Consider the following 20,210-nt stretch of genomic DNA (forward strand, 5'->3'; position numbering starts at 1 on the left):
CAGAAATGAAGTTATAAATTCTACCATCTTATTTTGGCATCCTATAGGATGATAATGTGTTTTTTTAAATTTTTATTGTTGGTTGTTCAAAACATTACATAGTTCTTGACATATCATATTTCACACTTTGATTCAAGTGGGTTATGAACTCCCATTTTTACCCTGTATACAGATTGCAGAATCACATCGGTTACACATCCACTGATTTACATATTGCCATACTAGTGTCTGTTGTATTCTGTTGCCTTTCCTATCCTCTACTATCCCCCCTCCCCTCCCCTCCCCTCCCCTCTTCTCTCTCTACCCCATAGGATGATAATGTTAATAATTAGATTTTAATCCCAACTCTTGTGAATAAATTCTGTGATAGCCTGCAGTTTGATACACAAAAGAAGTTTTCTTAGGTGCCTTCCAAGTATGCTGTTAGTTTTTGTTGTTACAAGATTCCAATCTATTACCTCTTTTAGTTTTTTCATGGAAATATGTGGCTTTGAATGAACTCAAGAAGCCAAAATCACTTAACTTGAAAAATGGATCAAAAGTAGAATTTCATTTTGTGTGGGTGGATATTTGGTTTTCTGAATCAACCAGCCAAGGTATTTTCTTAACAGTATAATGACTGAGCTTTCTATAACCTTCTTTCTAGATCTGTTCTCAAACATAAGCATGTAGCCGAATCATTAAAACACAGATTGCCTAGTCCCACATCCAGATTTTCTGATTTAGTACAGCCATGAGCTGCATACCACATCTTGGTCAATGACCAACAGTATATATGACAGTGGTTCCATAAGATTATAACAGAGCTAAAAAATTCCTGCCACCTAGTGACATCATAACCATAATAATGTTGTAGAATAACACATTAGTTATGTGTAAACAAATCTAATATACTGCCAAAGTAGCACATAGATTATTAAGTACATACTCCGTATTAGGTACAAAACACTTAATGATGATAAAGTACTGTTACTAGTTAATGTATCAACTCTACTATGTATTTTAGAGTATATTCCTACATTGACTGTAAAATACCGTGCCATGTTACATTGGTAGTAGCCTCATATATCTTGTATTTACTATGTGTCCTTTTTTTTGGTACCAGGGATGATTGAACCCAGGGACACGTAACCACTGAGCCACATCCCCAGCCCTTTTTAGCTTTTGAGACCAGGTCTTGTTGAATTGCTTAAAGCCTCACTAAATTGCTGAGGTTGGCTTTGAACCTGCGATCCTCCTGCCTCAGCCCCCTGAGCTGCTGGGATTACAGGAGTGCACCACCACACCTGGCTCAATATTCATGTCTCACAAGTTTCCAGGTGATACTGATGTGGCTGGTCCTGGGACCACACTTTGACACCCAATACTTGAAGTAAAATTTGGACATGTAAATAGCCCTATAAATAATTTGCCGTCAAGCCTTTATCATTCATGTTTCCCACAAAGGAAGCATGACAGTCTGTTCTGTTGAGGTTGTTGAGGTTGAGGTTGTTGCACAACTTCCTAAATAATGTCAATTAAAAAAAAAACTCGAAACTGTTAGAACAAACTCTTAGTAATAGCCTATTCATTTTGAAAATATTATTGTCTAAAGAAAAGCTCTGGGGGCTGGGGATGTGGCGTAAGCGGTAGCGTGCTCGCCTGGAGTGCATGCGGCCTGGATTCGATCCTCAGCACCACATACAAAGATGTTGTGTCCGCCAAAAACTAGAAAATAAATATTAAAAATTTCTCTCTCTCTCTCTCTCTCTCTCTCTCTCTCTCTCTCAAAAGAAAAAGAAAAGAAAAGAAAAGCTCTGGGTCCTGACGGAAACTTCAGTTTACATAGTAGTCGTCATTCTGTTACACTTGGAAGCATGCTTACTCTAAAATAATCATTTGTGAGGCAATGACACTTATTCTTTTTTAACCAGAGGAAACAGAAATAACAACACAGGAAGCATTGGACAGCCTTAGGCCAGTTCTTTTTGGAAAACACATTTAATTCACTGTTGCACAACTCAGAGGAGGTGGTGAGGAAGTCAGGAAGGCACTTAAGTAATTTCAGGAAACTTAACAAACAGAAGTGTCTGGACAGTCTAGGAATGACTGAGAGGCAAAGAACTGACTCCTGATACAGCAACTTGTCAGGAATGTTCAGTTTTCCAACTCTTGTCCACAGACCCTGAGACTGGGCAAAAAATTACCCCCAAAAGAGCTGGGTACAACCCCTTTGCGCTACATTGTCTGATGCCAGAATACTATTTAGATGTTCACTCGATGCCAAAACTAACCTCTAGTCTCCATCTGGCAAATAAGCAACACTGGTCTTCAAGGTCTACAAGCCTTATCCCAGAAGCTCACACAAGAGTTCACAATATTTTTCATCCTTGGGATACACTGCCTTCCTCCTTCCATAGGGTTTCTTCATGTAAACCATCCTATCTAAGGAAAATGTCCCACTATTACTCTCATAAAATCTGTCTTGATAGCCAAAGGTTATCACAATTAACTTCAGAACTTCTTGGATTTGTGATCATCCTTCTCCTTCCCTTATTTGTCCCTCTACGTATTCCCGTCTCTTACTGTGAGGGTAATCTACCAGTGAGAAAGGGCTCAGTCATCAGCCTCATTTGTAATTTCTCAGTGTTAACATCTGGATCAGCTACTTCTTATTGATATGCAAAATAACTAAGAAATAATAACTAAGTGAAACTTAAGTGCTACATCAGGAGACATACCTGCTAACAAAAGTTGGAGAAAGGGTTCTGAGATAAGATAGGATGAGGATGAGATTCTCATTGAGAAGAATGATAGGGATTAACATCTGCTCTTTCCAAAGCCAGGGCTCTCAGATCTTCCAACTAAAAAGCAAACTCTAGCAAAATCCCTCAGTTTTGATGTGTTGTTGTTGTTTTTTTGTTTGTTTTGCTGTGCTTGGATTCAAATCCAGGGTCTCACACATGCTAGACAAGGGCTCTACCACTGAACTGCACCCCAGTCCCATCCCACCCCCATCTTGAATTCATGTTTAATACCATTAAGATTCTGGCATCTCAGAATGTTGAATTGGGCCTTCATGGTAGGCTTGTCCAAATCCATACTTTTTACTACTAGAGAACTGAGTCCTGGGGAGAAGAAAGTGGCTTGCCCTAATTAGCATTAAAGATTTCTTAGCTGCGGCACTGAATACAGATTTTCTGCTTATAAATCTTTACCCTTTTCTAGGGTGCTAAGACCAGTTTTTAATGTGGGATAAAAGTCAACACCAATGGAGCAACTGCTTTTGCTGGGACGAAAGAACAGTCCTTCTCCCTCAGGAAAGGTCCAGCATGTCCATACATCTATTCCCACAGGCTCCCAAGAATTGAGGACCCCTTATAGACCCAGCGACTGGGCAGCAAATTCCTATGAATGATGCCAAATGGGTGTGTCTGCTTCCCACTCATGTCTGCATGGCTTTTTATACTTTCCTTCTTTGTCATCAAATAAAATTACAAATATAAAGTAAGTATGTTTATATACATGTCCCTTTAGAGTAAGCAAACCTCATCATGGTTTCAGGTACTCCCACGAACAAAATAAAATAAGATTGCACTTGTGGCCTCTCAGATTAAAGACTGAGTTAAAATGAGGCTCTCCTTCCTGTAGGAATAGAGGCCACACATGCTGATACAACTGGCCCATCATGCCATCCTGGCACTTAGGTTCAACAGACTCATGGGAATGACTCCTTCACAAGACACCCATGAGGTAGGTAAATGCAGCCACCCCTGTGGGTGGATGTAGCACACAGAGGCCCGGGCTTAGGTTGTGGAGGTGCCTCGGACGTGGAGCAGAGGTCTGAAGGGGAGGACCTCTGGTGCTCACCATAGCACCCGCCATTGGTCATGAGAGAAGTCTCCAGTACATAGCAAATATCTGCAACAGCAAGGGTGTGGAAATGGGAGGAAAAGAGAAGGTGCTGGTCTAAGGATGACACTTCTAAACAAACCTCCAGGGTAGAGTTGCCAGAGAGGCAAATCTAAAGGGTCATGAGTATGAACTGGGGAAAGCTGGCACATCCCCCATGCCATGCAGGACCCTGAGTGGCCCTGCCTTCCTCACTCTCATCAGGTCAACGTATATTAGGTGGCAAGGACTTCCCTTTCAAGAGAACCACAGCTGATCCAGGTGGTGGCAGAAGGCACAGGAATCTCTCCCCTGACTCTCCCTTCAGCCTGAGAGAAATGTAAGGACACAGAGACACAGGTGACAAAACCGGGCTGCACGGCCCAACAGTTCCTGAGAGTCAGACCTGATGCCATAAAATTAAAAACTCAGGACAGAGCCAGGGCTTAGCATCCCTTTCTCTGAAATGAGAAGCCCCAGCCCTGCCCTTTTCTTTAGGGAGAATGGCCTACTAAGGAGAGCTGGCTTCTCACTGAGGTAAAGAAGAACACCTGCTCAGCTCCACGTCACCCTCAAGCTAAGCAGGACACATCCCTGCAGGAGGCATCTGAGAACAAAGGCCGAGGAGCTGTGCTCTGGGGACACATCACACATTTTAAATTAAACATTTTCCCACGTGTAACACACACACACACACACACACAAATACTGACATTCTCCCAGCCCACCCCACTCCAAGCCCCAAATCCCACCCCACAAATACTGTCCTCTGTAAACATGATGACAGAGACGCCCACAATCCTGGCATAGTCTGAAAATGATCTGATGGTGACGTCTTGTCATTAAGTGCCCCGATAGGTGATATTGGTGAAGGTAGACGTGGCCTCTTTATACAGCGGGTTGTTGGCCTGTGGAGAGAACAGGAGAGTGAGTGTCTCACAGTCAGCTCCGGGGTCCTCTCATGTCCCAAAGTCTTCGATTTCTCCTGAGAGGTTTGCCCAAGACACCCTTCTCTGACCTAGACTGGATGAAACAGGCTAGTGCTCATTTTACTCACACTTTCACTTTTAGAATGGGAATGGGCAGGAAATGAGAGGAGGAAAAATGATGTGGCCATCTTGTGGCTGTTTTTAAAGGGTTAAAATCAGTCCAGCACTTTTTTTTTTTTTGGAGGCCCATCATTCTTTGACAATCCCAAAACATTCTAGAATAGCTTTCACCAAATCTGTCCTGTTTTCTCCTCTCGCCCTACTCTTTCTTTTGTTTTTCTCCCCTTTTTCTTTTGCTGTGACAGTGCCAGCCAATGTGAGGCAGAGAGAGAAATGTAGTAGTTGATGGGTGAAGGTCAGAACACAGAGGACTGCTTCGGCTAAAATAATTCTTAATTTGTTTTCATCTCTTCAATGATTACCTACAAAACTGTCATATTATCAGGGAAAAATAAGCCCCTCTTCTCAAATTATTTTCCAACAAAAAAATGACAAAACCTATGAAGTAAGGCAATTTTTTCTCTTTTTTTTTTCTTTCCCCTTTGGTATTAGAAATTGAACTCAGAGACACCTTACAACTGAGCTACATCTCAGCCCTTTTTATTTCTTATTTTGAAACAGGGTGTCACTAAGTTGTTGAGGGTCTGTCACTAAATTGTCAAGGCTGACCTCAAACTTGTGATCCTCCTGCTTCAGCCTCCTGATTGCTAGGATTATAGGTGCACACCACTGCACCTGGCTAAATAGTTCTTAATGGTAACTGCAAGAAGCCCAGAACATTCTTCTGTCCTTTGGAGACTCAGCATGCTCTATATGCTCTTAACAGAAACATCCAAGGTTTTTGGAACTATTTGGTACAAAGTCCTGGGATCACCACCAAATGGGAACAAACTTTTGACCTAACCCTGGACATTCAAGGAGTAAAATGTCATGTAAAAGGTCCAGAAAATAGTTAAAATATGGAAGATTAGCCAAAGGAGAATACAGTAAAATTAGTATATAAAAAGTTCTCAATAAATGCTTATTTGATTGGCTTAAATCAAGATAAACAACAGGGACCATAAGAGTCTGATTTGGAAACTACCATTTCATCATTTGGGGGCAAAGAAGAGAATGAGGTAGATTGATGTCCTGCCACTATTCTTAAGTGGCTGACCCCAAAAGGAAGTCCTATAGTTACCTAATTCCCTCCCACAATCAGACAAGCACTGAACTCCCTTGCACTCAGTTCTCTTACTTATAAAATGGGAACACTAATACTCCCCACCACAAAGGTTGTTTCAGGGATGAAATAAGCTAATATATAAAAAAGCATTTAGAACAGTTCCTGGCACATGGCAAACCCTCAGTCAATGTTAGCTATTCTATTTTTTTCTATTTGTTTTTAATGCTTTGGACTTCAATACTATATAATGTATTATTGTTCTCAATATAGGTTTGTCTTGTCTCCCTCAATTGAAGAGTAAGTTTCTTTTCCATTTCTTTACACGGCTGGAGCAGAGCTGGGTCCTATTTGTTCTGTCAGTACTCAAGACATGGCCCATGGTCACCGTGTGGTAGAGGATCCGGTAGTTTTCAGGAAGCTTAAAGACAACAGTGAGACCATCTCCCAGTTTCCAGAACAGAGGATATCCGAAAACTGCAGTACTGGATGACCCTGGCCACTCTGAACAGCTGCTGTTCCCACTTCAGGTTCTCGAACCAAAGACTCAAGAAAATGCCCAGCCCAACCCAGCCTCTTACTGTGTCCCATTTTGCTCTGGCTCGTTCTTCCTCAAATTTAGCAAACTCTTTCCGGTCGTGGATGGTGATGAGAAGCTTCCAGATGAGCAGAGTAGCAAGGCCGATGAGCAGAATAGCCCCCATCACTGACAGCAGGACCACAAGGATGTCCGGACCCTTGGGACACTCTGCAAGGAAGAAGCAGAGAGCAGGAATCACTTGAACTGGCCATGAATGTAAGACCTTGAGTGTTGCTTCAGAGGAACAATGCACTGGAAACGCCTCTGAAGTAAACAGGACAATTTTAAAACAAATTTATTGTTTGTTTGTTTGTTTGTTTTTAAAGGAGCAATCTTTAGGGGGGGGGGAATAAGCTGTCCTGAGGGGTTTAAATCTGAGCTCTCAAGCTGGTCACTCCTGCACAAAATCTAGACAACCTGATATGGGTTAACCAACTGTTTTTTGTTTTGTTTTGTTTTGGTTTTAATTGATTCTGCTGGGTTTGGTGGCCCATGCCTATATTCCTAGCAGAATCAGGAGGCTGAGGCAGGAGATTGTGAGTTCAAAGCCAGCCTCAGCAATTTAGTGAGGCCCTAAGCCACTCAGCAAGATCCTGTCTTTAAGTAAAATACAAAAAGGTCTGGGGATGTGGCTCAGTAGTTAAGTGCCCCTGAGTTCAATCCCTAGTACAAAAAAAAAAAAAATCGATTTGGCCACTATGGGTGTAGCCCAGTGGTAGAGTACTCCACAAGGCCCTGGATTCTATCCCCAGGCCCACACACAACAAAAAGAGGAAAAAAAAAAAATCAAAAGATTTGGAAACTCTAGAACAATATCCCTATGAAGTGGCCACCAACTACAGCTGAGAGCAGTTGCTCCTTTTAGCTGGGACACAGTGTTTTCTATTTGTGAGAGTCCTCACCACTCTCCCATTTTTCCCCTAAACAGAGGCAAAGTGTGCCACTATGCACTCTGGATTTAAATCCTGGCTTAACACACTGTACTTTGTGACATTCAGTAACTAATTTTTCTGGATGTCTGTTTTCTATTTTCTTTGTCTTTAAAATGGAGAAAGTATTCACATTCCCTTTTAGGGGTGGGTGGGTGGGGTGCTAGGGACTGAACCCAGGGCCTTGCACAGGACAGGGAAGTGCTCTATCAAAAAACTACACCCCCAACCCTCCAAACTCAATTTTAAAAATTGCAAAGAGTAATAATTAAATGAAATATATTTAAAGAACTGAAAGCAATGCCTGGCTCACAATAAACATTAGGGGCCATTATTACCAGTGTTCTTCTTATACCCAGTGTTTTTATTTATTTGCTAACTGAGCCCCGGTAGACATTAGTGTCTGTTAATTGTGGTTTAGATATTTATATCCTTAAGGGCGATGAACCTTTTTAGCATGCTTAGAGACCAGGAAGCCTGCCAGCCATGATAATCTTAGAGGTTCTTTCTCAAAATATTTAGTCATCCAGAATCCTACCCCATTGTAAGCTGACTTCCTGTTCAGCCCCAGTCAATAACCAAAGCAGACAGAAGTCCGTCATCCCTCTGTGGGTCAGCTGATTATCCTCTGCAGATCTCTGCTCCCATAAACTTCAGGTGTCTGACAAATGACCTCACTCTGGAACCTCAAGTGTTATGAAACCAGGTGTTTGTATGTATGGGTACTGATGAGTCTGGAGAGGAAGTCACACCCACTTTCCACACTGTCTCCCACCTTCTTCTCTAAACATACACTCTATGCTCACCACACATTACACAAACACAACCACCACCACAAACCAAGTTGGCCCTTTTCCAAACCACCAGATTACACCCTGTCTATAATTAAAGGAGCGCCTGGAGAGAGGCTGCGAGGTTCCAGCGTCTGAATTCCCAGGAGTGAAGGGCCCCAGTTTTTCTGGGAAAAGCAATTATGAATTCTCTGGAAGAATGGAGTAGGGCTGACCTTCAAACCCCAAGGTGAAATCTCTTCCTTCTGCATGTTAGTCTGGGCAGGACAGGTAGAATCCCAGGAGGTATTCAGGTGAGAACAATCTGTTACCCGTATGTCCCAACAGGGGCAGGTGGCTTCCCAGAAGCAGAAGACAAGATCAGGTGGTCTCTGAAAGGCACCCCCAGCTGCAGCAACAGCCTCAGAGTGACCCAAGGTCAGAGGAGTCTGGGTAGGGTTGGCAGATTTAACAAACAAAATTATAGGAAGCCCAGATAAATTTTATTTTCAGATAAACAAGGAGTTACTTTTAAGTGTAAGTATGTACCAAACAGTGCCTGGAACGTACTGTATTTTATCTGGAGACTATCTGGGAATGAATAGGCCCCAGCTCAGGAGCCCATTCCACATGGCCATTCCCCACATGGGTAATGTCTAACCATGTGACATACTGTTTTTACTGCGCTGCCAGGGCTCAGCCCTTCAAAGAGAGCATCTGTGAGGCCATGAGAAAGAGATATCTCCTACAATCCTCTGGGAACCCAGCTGCTACAATCTCCCCAAAGTTGGAGTCCCTAGAAATAATTGGGGCTGGGGCTAAGAGGAGACGCAGAGCCAGGACAAACAGAGAGGAAATGAGGGGCCCATATTCTTTTTATTTTACTTAATTTTTTTTTGCTCTTTTTAGATATACATGACAATAGAGTATATTTTGACATATTATACTAGGGTCCCTTATCCTAACGTGGAGGAGTGGGTCTCCTGACAAGGCACCAAGGTTACCATCATCTCTATTCCCCACAACCTGAGGCAATAGATTGCTGTCTCAAAATCCCAAGCCAAATGATTTGGATAAATGATTCAGCAAAAGTGCCAGCAAAGACAGGTGAAGCAAAGAGATGAGGTAATGTTAGACCCCAAAGCAAAGACACAGTGCCCTTCTGAAATTAGTAGGGACAAAATTGCAGATAGGGTGGGTGGGAAGGCGTGAGGAAATCGTGGTCAAACCAGTCCACCCCTGCTGGCTCATGGACACATCCCCAGACTCTCCTCTCTCCTTCCTCATGTCAACTGCCCTTGGAGTCGCCAAATAAAATTAAGGTTATGCCCTTTCTTGACCTTCCTTTTCCCATATAAAGGGCAAAAGCTCTGGGAAGGGCTAGCGGACAACATTCCAGACAGGGCACCATGCACTCCTCCACCCATGGACATAGCAACGCCCTCGGTGACGTATATGTGGCAGCTCTTTCCTAAGGAAGGGCGACCTGGGGCAGCTCCTCCAGACTTTCCTGCCTCCTTTTTCAAACCACCTCATTTTCTTCCCTCCCCAAGCAGCCAAAATTCTGGTTAGCAGATATCAAGATGTACATACACTCACTTTTCCTCTAGGAATAATCAGACCTAGAAAATCATTCAAAACCTCTTTATTAACTAACTTCTTGGTAGATGTACAGGGATATAGCAATAGATACAACAGACATGGTTCGTGTATCCGCACAGCATATGATCTGAGCAGATGAGCTGATTAAAGAAGCAATTTAATTCTAGTGAAATGAAGGTCCTTCTAAGGAAGCACAGATGCTATGCGAGTCAAACAGAAGAACCAAACCTAGTCAGCAGTATGGAGGCCAGGGGAGGACTGAGAAGGCTTCTTGGGGGAATTGATGAGCCTAAATCAAGAGGCACTCAAATGTTGGGGTGTAGCCCAATTGCCAGGAACACTAACAGCACAGAGGTGTGGTTTGTGGAAGTAAGACAGGGCTCAGGACTGTTCTTTGTTGCTGGGGATTGAACCCAAAGTTTCACACATGCTAGGTAAGTACTTTATTACTAAGTTATGACCCCACCACTGGGTTTTTTTTTTTAAACAGGAAAATATGCTAAAGTTTGAGAACCCATGAGCCAAATGCAACTATCAACTCTCTCTGTAAATATAGCCATGACCACTTCACAGAATAAATATGAATGGCCAATAAATATATGAAAAAATGTCCAACATCTCCAGCAATTAGAGAAATACAAATTAAAACTACACCGAGATTCCATCTCACTCCAGTCAGAATGACAACAATCAAGAATATAAGTAATAATAAATGTTGGTGAGGATGTGGGGGAAATGTACACTCATACATTGCTGGTGGGATTGAAAATTGGTGCAACCGATAGGAAGGGCCGCAGAATACAATAGACACTAGTATGGCTGTATGTATAAACGTGGCTGTAAAACCAATGTGATACTGTAATCTGTACATGTGGAAAAATAAGAATTCATACCCCATTTGAATCAAATGTATGATATGTCAAGGTCATTGTAATGTTTTGAGCAACTAATAAAAAAAATTTTTAAAAAAGAAAATTGGTGCAACCACTCTGGAAAGCATCCTCAGAAAACCTGGAATAGAACCACCATTAGACCCAGTTATCCCACTCGTCAGTACATACCCAAAGGACTTCAAAGCAACATACTACAGTGACACAGTCACATCAATGTTTATAGCAGCCCAATTCACAATACCTAACCTATTGAACCAACCTTCATGCCCTTCAACAGACGAATGAATAAAGAAAATATGGTATATATACACAATGGACTACTACTCAGCCATAAAAAAAGAATGACTTTATGACTTTTGCCATACATCTGGAGACTATCATGCTAAGTGAAACAAGCCAATCTCCAAAAACCAAAGGTCAAAAATTCTCTCTGATATGTGGATGCTAATACACAACAGGGGGTGAAGGGAAGAATAGAATTTCATTGGATTAGACAAAGGGGAATGAAGGGAAGGGAGAAGGATAAGAATAGGAAGGACAGTAGAATGAATTAGACGTAACTTTCCTATGTTCATATATGAATACACCATCAGTGAAACTTCATTCTTGTGGCACAACCACAAGAATGGGATCCTAATTAATATAAATTATGTACTCTACGAATGTACAATATGTCAAAATACACTCTACTATCATGTATAACTAAAAAGAACAAATAAAAAAATAAAAATATATAGCCATTGTCCACAAGTTTACAGAATATCTATGGCTGCTTTCCTGCTATAATAGCAGGGCTGAGTAGCCATAGCAGAGACCATATGGCCCTTGAAACCTAAAATATTTTGGTCTTTTGCAGGAAAAGAAAAATTCTGGTCCTTTGTCTAAAAGATGATTTGAAGAAATTCCTACAGCTATGAATGTCAGGATACCAGCTGATTCAAGTTCAGCCTTCCAAGGTTGTTCCTTCGTTCTAGTGTTTGCCCAGCCTCCACCATTAACAGTCCTATCCCACTGCAATGACGTTATTGATTTCCATGCCTGTCTCCCCCATGGCCTGCGAGTACCACATCTGCCTTATTTACTGTTAGTTTTAGCACCTAGCATAGTATTCAGTATATAGTAAGTATTCCAAATTATTTTCTAATGATTCATATCTTAATCTGTTGTTTAAGGGCAAAGAAGGCATATGGTTTGGATATGCCTTGAGTGTGTCCCTGAAGCACTCATGTGCTAAAAGCTTGGTTCCCAACATGGTGATATTGAGGTGCTGGAACCTATAAGAGATAGGTCAAAGTAATTAGGTCATTGGGAGCATTGCCCTTGCAAGGGATTAATGTAGTTCTCATTGGACTCCCGTTAGTTCCCAAAATGACAGTTCCCAGCCTGGGCTGAGGGTATAGTTCAATGGTAGAACACGGGCTTAGCACATGGCCCTGGGTTCAACAGTCAGCATTCACCAAGTGGTGATGTAGCCAAGGGGGTCCTCACCAGAGTATGAACTGATGAAACCACTGATCTTGGACTTCTAGCCTCCAAAACTGTGAACCAAATGAAACCTCTCCTCTTCATACATTTCTCAGCCTCGGATATTTTCTTTATAGTAGTAGAAAATGGATGAAGACAGAGGCCATGACGGTGGTAAGGTGAAGCAAACAAATCTAGCTATTGGGTAGTAATCAACCTGTGGTTGGTCTGTGTATGGCGGGGTGGACTCCTCCTATTTCCAAAGGATCTCGAGAGCAAGCAGTATTTTTAATCTTTTCTGTATTCAGTGCAGCCTTGAATCAGTGCCAGAAACCTATCACTACATCCTGCCATGACATGGTAGGATCAGTGCCTCCCACAGGCCTTCCTCTTATAGCAGCAGGCAGGGTACTCATTGCAGCTGTCCTCAGTAGAACTTATGCCATGTGCTATAAAGTTCTAGAATCTAAATTCCTTATTTCTTGACCTTATTGCCTCCAAAAATGCAATGATAGGGCTGCAGATGTAGCTCAGTGATAGAACACTGGCCTAGCATGCATGAGGTCCTGGGTTCCATCCCCAAAACTGAGGGGAAAAAATAGTCACGACATATTTTGTTCCTTGATGACATCCAAACCCACCTTCTTCCTCTCCTTACCCACCTTCTTATCTTTCTGTCTCCTCAATTAGAAAGTCACTTTCTTGCTGATACTTATGTTTATACGTCCCCTCACCAGGGTAATAAACTCTCACATCACTTTTAAAGCCAGGTTTAACCTGTTCAGTTTAAGAGGAGTGGTAGGTAGAAATTCCTGCCTAAGATTGTTCTCTCTCCTGGCTGGTAAAGAAAGGACTTCAGGAGTCACTCAGGACTTCAGGAGTCACTCACCTGGCTCTTCTACCACATACAGGATGGACTTTCCACTAGAGTCTTCATAGTACTGGAATCTGACGACGCAATCGTCCTCATTCTTATAGGTACAGTTGACTGCATCCTTGCCAGTGTCCTCTGGGGAAGGGAGAGGAGAATATGGAAGAATGAAAAACAAGTCAATTCCTAGAAGATGACAGCTTTCAGGACCTCTGCCACAGGACTTCTAGGAAAGCATGTGACAGGAAACCCTGTGTCTGATATTAGGCAAGATGCCTAGGTTCAAGATAGCTGGCATGCCTGGCAGTTGCCACTCACTGACCCTCACTGATGTATTTTGTCCCTCAAGGGCCCTTATTGGTTCTTATTCCTTCCTCTGGAAGGGACATGATCTAATAACATTACACATTTTGATTCAAATCCTGGCTCTACTACCTACCAGCTGTGTGATCTTGGGTAAGTTATCTGACCTCAATCATTCTCTCTTTCTTCATCTATCTATAAAAGGGAAATGATCTCCCCACCTTACAGAGTTGGTGGAGAATTTTATGCATAAAATAAACAGACCTTAACATACAGTAGGCATTTCCTCCCTTCTCTTTCTCTGCTTGCTCAATAATTCTCCATACTTTGTTTACACAGCCCTTTTAGCTCTTCCATGTCTGTTTCTGATCTAGTGTGCCTCCCACAGTGTGTCGTTTAACTCTCCAACCTGTTATTCTGTTGGTGACACTGCGGTTACCCTCCACCAGTTGCACTACATCCTATACTGAGGAACCAGATGGGCAAAACTGATACACCATGAAATTAAGCAAATGTGCCAAGATTACCACTGCAAATAAGTGATGGAGAGGGACCAGAACATGAGTCTAAAAATACATTCCAGTGGACCTGAAGTCAACAGGCCATCAGTACTGGTACCACAGCACAAAGGAAAGAGTAAACCTTTCAGGATTTAGTTCTCAATGCATTACTCCCTTCTGTGGGCAAGTTAATTTTCTTGAGACTCAGTTTGCTCATTCACAAAATAAAGGTAACAATAGTACTATAGTTCTACTTCATCAGGTTTGGAGAAAAATATGTAATGAATGAGTAGGAAAGATGCTTTTTTAAATTTTCATAAGTTATAAAATTCATATAGGTAAGCATTTACCTTTATGATGATTTTAGTGACAAAGGAGGTAGGTAAAGAAATGCTTATCAACTAATGCCACCTGGTCTAGATGATAAAATACCTTGGCATCTTAGCATACCCTTCCTCTGGGCTAATTATAGAAGCATATCTCCCTCTAGAAGAAAACTCCCTCTTCAAACTCAATCCCCAAATCACCAACCTCACCCCAGCCCACTTCTGATATTAATCAAAAGGTTCAGAGATCTCACTCTTTTCCATAACACTCCCACCCAAAGCTGACTGCCTGGCCATCTCACAACGGATCTCACTAAAAACGAATTTCCTGCCTTTGTGGGCGATTGCTATCTTCAGAGAGACTGCATCTCCCTAGCACCACCCAGTGCCTCCCGGCCCAGATAACCGCCACATCAGCTGTGCTGACAGCAGCAAAGATCATCTTTAAAATCAAGATGAAGTATAAAGAAAAATAACTGCAGGCAAGAATTTTGCTCCCTGCTGTGTTCGTATTTCTGTCTTATCTCTGGGGAACTCCAGAAAGCCAAAAGTAGGGCTTCAGGATAAAGACATTTGGGTAATGACCATCAGGGTGAAGGTTTTCCTCCAAACAAGCCTGAGTATTGCTTAACTTTTAATAAAGTGAACTAGCCTACTAGGCTAAGATGAGGCCCACCATAGGCAACCACTTCCCAGTGTGTGCCTCAGGTTTTTTTATCTGCAGAGTAGAGTACATTATCTTCCTTTCTTTGGGGATGGGGTGAAGTTAGGGTTGCCCAATTTATACAGCTTTACAAGTTACGCACAGGTTTTTGCTGGGTCTCTGTGCTTCAGGAATCAGAAAGGGGCACTCTGGAGGGGTCAGAGGAGGTCTCTCAAGAAAGTTAGACTTCATTTCATGCCTGCTGTGCATCAGGCCTGCATGACAGTTCTTGAAGCAGGAATTACTCTTCCATGTTACAGATGGGAGTTTGGCAGGTTCTGAGATTGAAGTGAAAACGTTCAGAACCCAGACGAGTGAGACTCTGAGGCCTGCTGAACTTACTAAGCTCTTTCACAGACTCAATCTCATCGCGACAGTAACGGGTGCAGGTATTTTTCTCCTGTAGGATTCCCCGGTCAAACTTCTTACACTCCACACATTTCCTAAAGGAGAGAGGACACGTCAATTAAAGCAAGGGAGCAGCAAGCTGAGGCATGTCCCAGTCCACCTCTGACCTCCACGTACCCAGAAAGCGGCTCCTCAGTTTAAAAAATTTAATAAAACACACACACACACACACACACACAACCAGTAAAATCATCCTAAGGCCCCAAATAGTCAAGTGTGGAGTTCAGGAGGAAAGGTGTCCTCCTCACCCACAGGCTCCTCATCCGCAGCCAGAGGTCCCCGGGTCCTTTGTTAAACTTCATGTACCAACCAGGATATGTGAGCCCTACACACTTCTGGGAACTTTAAAGTCAAAACTTGTCACAAAATTGGGGGGTCCCAGGACAAAATGAAATCATTGTTCAAAAATTACTAAGAACTATGACAGCAGAACATGCAAAGGCCCTACTAAGCATGGGGCCCTGTATAGCTGCACAGGTGCATGCCCATGACTCCAGCCCTGCTTAAAGTGGTAAGAAGACTGGCAGAGCTTCGGACTTGGGGCTTCCTCTGACCCACAAACAGGTAAAGTTTGTACTGGCGAGTTGCCCCTGTTGCACAGTGTCTTCCCCAACTCCAGCCTCTGCAACTCCTATAGAATCAGAACATCAGCACCGGAATGTTCCAGAGAATATCTGGCTTAGCCTTCCTTTCTGAATTTGGGAGTGTTCAAGATGCCACCCTAGGAGAGAGTTTGCTCCAACTGGAATCCAGCTAGTGCTATTTGGCCCCTTGCCATTACCTCTACCTCCAACTCCCCATAGTTTTCATTGGAAAGAGAAGAGAAGGAGCAAACTCTTCTCCCTAAAGCTTCAGTGAGTAAGAGGTAGAACTTTAAGAACTTAAGAGTTGAGGATTCTAGTCCAGGGGACCCTCTCTCCCCACTCCCAATCTCCCAACCCTCTTCAAACTGCCCACTCACTTTTTAAAGGTGCAGGCATCCGGGCAAGTGGGACATTTCTCACAAGTGTCCCCATAGGAGCCTGGCTGGATGCAGATGCAGCTGCCACATTCACACTTGCCCCGGCTGCTGCACAGAAGCCCATTGCTGGACATGCAGGTGTCGGTACGCGTGGTGCAATTGCAGTAGTAGCCAGTCCAGTCGGAGTCACACAGGCAGTCCCCACAGCTGCACTGGCCATGCCCTGAAAGCAGACAGCCCAAGAGGGTGGATCAGCTAGTGACTGTCTCACTCCGTGGCAGCCTGCCACACACTTCCATTCTGCTCTCCCAGCAAGACAGATAACAATCCTCCAGGTCAGCAGGGAACTGGCCCAATATCAGGGGGTACCCTACTCCATGGGGACACACTCGGCTCTCTAGATGTTCCAAGGTGTGGAAGGTCTTGGTCTGAGTCCCTACAGGACAAAGGAGTCTTGGGAGCTGAATTTCCCAAGCCTTCCACCCTTCTTGCCCTTGTATGAGGACAAGGTAGCTCTTCAGCCTTAAGAACTGGCACAGCACTGAGCCACAGCCTGCACCCACAGAGAATACCCAGAATCCTGGATGATATGGCCTGAGACAGCAAAGTGACCCTCAGGCCCCAAACTCTCTCCCTTTGATCTGGCATAGACTGCTCCTTTCTCCAACCAGACGCGAGGGGTCTACCTTTGTCATCATTGTCTTCTCCCAGCTGGGTTAGACACCAACATAGGCTCTGATTTGAATGAGCTGGTCCCTCCCACTAACAACTCAGCCACAGATGTCCGTTATTCTGTTTCTCAAATCGGCTACGTGCCACCTTGCCAGGTGAGCAGCAGGGATCTGAGAGAGCATACCCAAGACAGGAAAACCTCAACACAGCGGCCATGGAGGACAGGAGATGCCCCAAGCACAGGGAAGAGAAGATACACAGAGTGTCCCAATACACAGGTGCATGGGGTGGGGCATCCAAGGGGCAGACAGAAGGTACCAAGAGCCCATGGAGTCAGCAATGGAGTTAAGTAAGCAGAAAGAACAGATATAGCCTACCTCACAGCCTGCTGAGGGCCGGAGCTCTTAACTAAATCCCACAAATGCCGGAGAGAAAAGACAGCAGAGAACAGAAGAAGATGAACGAAAAAAGAGAGATTTTCCTAAGGACAGCAGTATGGATGATCATTAGCAATGACCTTGCATAGCCCAGGGGCCTTCAACAAGCCTCTGCTGGCTCATCTTTGTTCCTCCTCTGCACTCAAAAGTTGCAGAAATATTCTCTACAATAAATTGTTTTTGAGGGGCTGGGGATGTGGCTCAAGCGGTAGTGTGCTCGCCTGGCATGCGTGGGGCCCAGGTTCGATTCTCAGCACCACATACAAACAAAGATGTTGTGTCCGCTGAAAACTAAAAAATAAATATTTTCAAAAATTCTCTCTCTCTCTCTCTCTTTAAAAACAAAATTGTTTTTGAGTTGTACACCACAGTTCAACTGTCCCCAACATCACCAACACAACTTGTCCTTCTTATCCTGGTCCTCTTCTCAATACAGAATATGGTGCCTTGGCAGTGAAGGAGGGAAGCCTTGGAAAGCATTTACACAAAAGAACTGCATCTGTGTTCCAAACTGACCAAGGAAGTATTTCCAGTAGGAACAAGCGCCAAAAATAACCACTACAAGGGTAATAATGCCCAAGAACACTTGTTGAGCATTTAATATGGGTCAAGTTCTTCAATATGTTATCCTATTCATTTCTTATAACTCTGTAGGACCAAAGAGGTTAAGTAAATTGTCCACACAGCTTGTAAATAGCAGGAGCAGGGCTCATACTGAAATCACTCTGACTTTAGGTCCCAAGTACTTAGCCTTCTGTGCAATACCATAAGTAATGACTTTCCCTATTTATATTCATATAGTCTTTCTAGAAGACTGCTGTAACATACAGAGAAAGTGGCTTGAACAGTAAAAGCTGGAGTCCAACTGGTTAAATTTGACCAGTTGACTCTGATAAGTGGATGCTGATCCACAATGGGGGGACATGGGAAAAATGGAGGAACTTTGATGGGGCAAAATGGAGGGCAGGGTGGAGAAGGGACATGGGGGTGGGAAAGATGGTGGAATGAGATGGACATCATTGACCCTACATGCATGTATGACTGCACATATGGTGCAACTCTATATATCTTGTACAACCACAGAAACGTAAAGTTGTGCTGCAATTGTGTACAATGAATTAAAATGCATTCTGCTGTCATATACACCTAAATAAACAAATTTTTAAAAATTCTACCAGTTGAGGAAGAACAGAAAAGTCCAGTAACTGGACTTGACACCAGTGAGAAAATTCTAGATGAGAACATTTTAGGAATTCACATTTACTGAACTATTTGAGTGGATGTCACAAGAAGGGAGTTTCTCACTGTTGTGTTTATGGGCCTTGTTGAAGATGTTTCCATCCTGCGTGGTCCCATCCCCAGGCAACTCTAATCATCTCCCCTCCTCCAGGTCATCCTCAATTCAAACCACCCTTCCTCTATAGCCATGATTCTCCTTCTTTAAAGCATCGTTTCTCAAACTTGGTGCTTTTTGTTTTGAGGGACTGTCTGTACCTTGTACAATGTTTAGCATCCTTGAACTTACAAAGGCTCCATCCTGCCTAAAGGATTAAGTCCAACTCTTTAGCAAACACCCACGACTTTGACAGTGAGCACCACATACTTCATCCACCTGACCTTTTCACACATTAGCCAACACACGGAGATACTCATTTTCTCCACTATCCTTATTTCCTTGTGTTTCTGTTCAGGCTGTTCCCTCTTCCTAGACTGCTCTTTCACCCTGTGACCTTTACCAAACTCCCCCTCACTCTCAAAGGCCCAACTCAAATTTTTACTCACTCAACAACTTTTTTCTGATCTCCTCAGACAGAATCAACCGTCTGCTCCTAGGTTCTCCCAGCAAATCTACCTCTATTTCTATCCTTATTTTATGCCCATTTGCTTTCCTGTTTCTTTCTAAATGGTGAGTTCCTTGATGGGAGGGAATAGGCCAAATTAATTTTTCTAGTAACAGTGATTATCATGAAATCTGTTACAGAGCAGGCACACCATTAATGTTTGTTCACTTATCCATTCATTCATTCAACAAATAGTTATCAAGTTCATACCACATGGTGGGCACTGGAGATTCAGAAGTGAATAAAGCCAAGTCCCTTCTATCATGGAGCTTACAACGTGGCCAAATTTCTGGAAAACCCATGCATATCAACCAAGAGATGCTCTGTGTTACATTATTACAGTATTGCAAAGAGCTCTCAGCCCTGGTGGGGAGAACTATTGTCCTCCTAGGAATGTGTAGGAATGAGAGGGAGCCTGGGGTCAGGGGTCAGTCTGCTTGAAGGCAATCATTAACTCAGAATCATTAACTGCATCCTCCTGATAGTCATTTCACAAGACTTTAAAAGTTGGCTCCTAGAGAATTGAACAACAGCAGATGAGGTAGAGAGGGAAGATGGGAGGGGAGGGGTGGGGGGATAGTAGGGGATAGGAAAGGTAGCAGAATACAACAGTCACTAATATGCCATTATGTAAAAACGTGAGTGTGTAACCGATGTGATTCTGCAATTTGTATTTGGGGTAAAAATGGGAGTTCATAACCCAATTGAGTCAAATGTATGAAAGATGATATATCATGAGCTTTGTAATGTTTTGAACAACCAATAAAAAAAAAAGTTGGCTCCTAAACCCCACATAAGGTGACTCATTCTCCAGAATTCTCAATCAGGAAGAAGCATAATAAAAATCTGATTGTTAATCAGAGGAAAGGCAGGGGCAAAGGGGAAGTAACTTGAACTGCTCTGGAAGCCACATCACTGTGTGAGTAGGT

The 20,210-nt window shown here is 43.1% G+C and overlaps 1 protein-coding gene across 1 annotated transcript in view; it reads right to left on the reverse strand.

The window, feature by feature from the left end:
• Positions 1–1,961: 1,961 nt before the first annotated feature.
• Positions 1,962–20,210, reverse strand: part of Itgb3 (integrin subunit beta 3) — a 60,762-nt gene continuing 42,513 nt past the window's right edge. The window contains exons 11-15 of the mRNA XM_058572257.1: positions 16,332–16,554; positions 15,305–15,405; positions 13,149–13,268; positions 6,603–6,769; positions 1,962–4,778 (exon numbers count right to left, since the gene is read on the reverse strand). Of these exons, the coding sequence (XP_058428240.1) occupies positions 4,713–4,778; positions 6,603–6,769; positions 13,149–13,268; positions 15,305–15,405; positions 16,332–16,554 (677 nt within the window). The 3' untranslated portion in view covers positions 1,962–4,712. The remainder of the gene's footprint in view (positions 4,779–6,602; positions 6,770–13,148; positions 13,269–15,304; positions 15,406–16,331; positions 16,555–20,210) is intronic.

The sequence above is a fragment of the Marmota monax genome, unplaced genomic scaffold, assembly GCF_021218885.2.
Source record: "Marmota monax isolate L192 unplaced genomic scaffold, Marmota_monax_Labrador192_F-V1.1 WCK01_AAM20220418_F8-fsc00322, whole genome shotgun sequence".
In the NCBI taxonomy this organism is placed as follows: Eukaryota; Metazoa; Chordata; class Mammalia; order Rodentia; family Sciuridae; genus Marmota; species Marmota monax.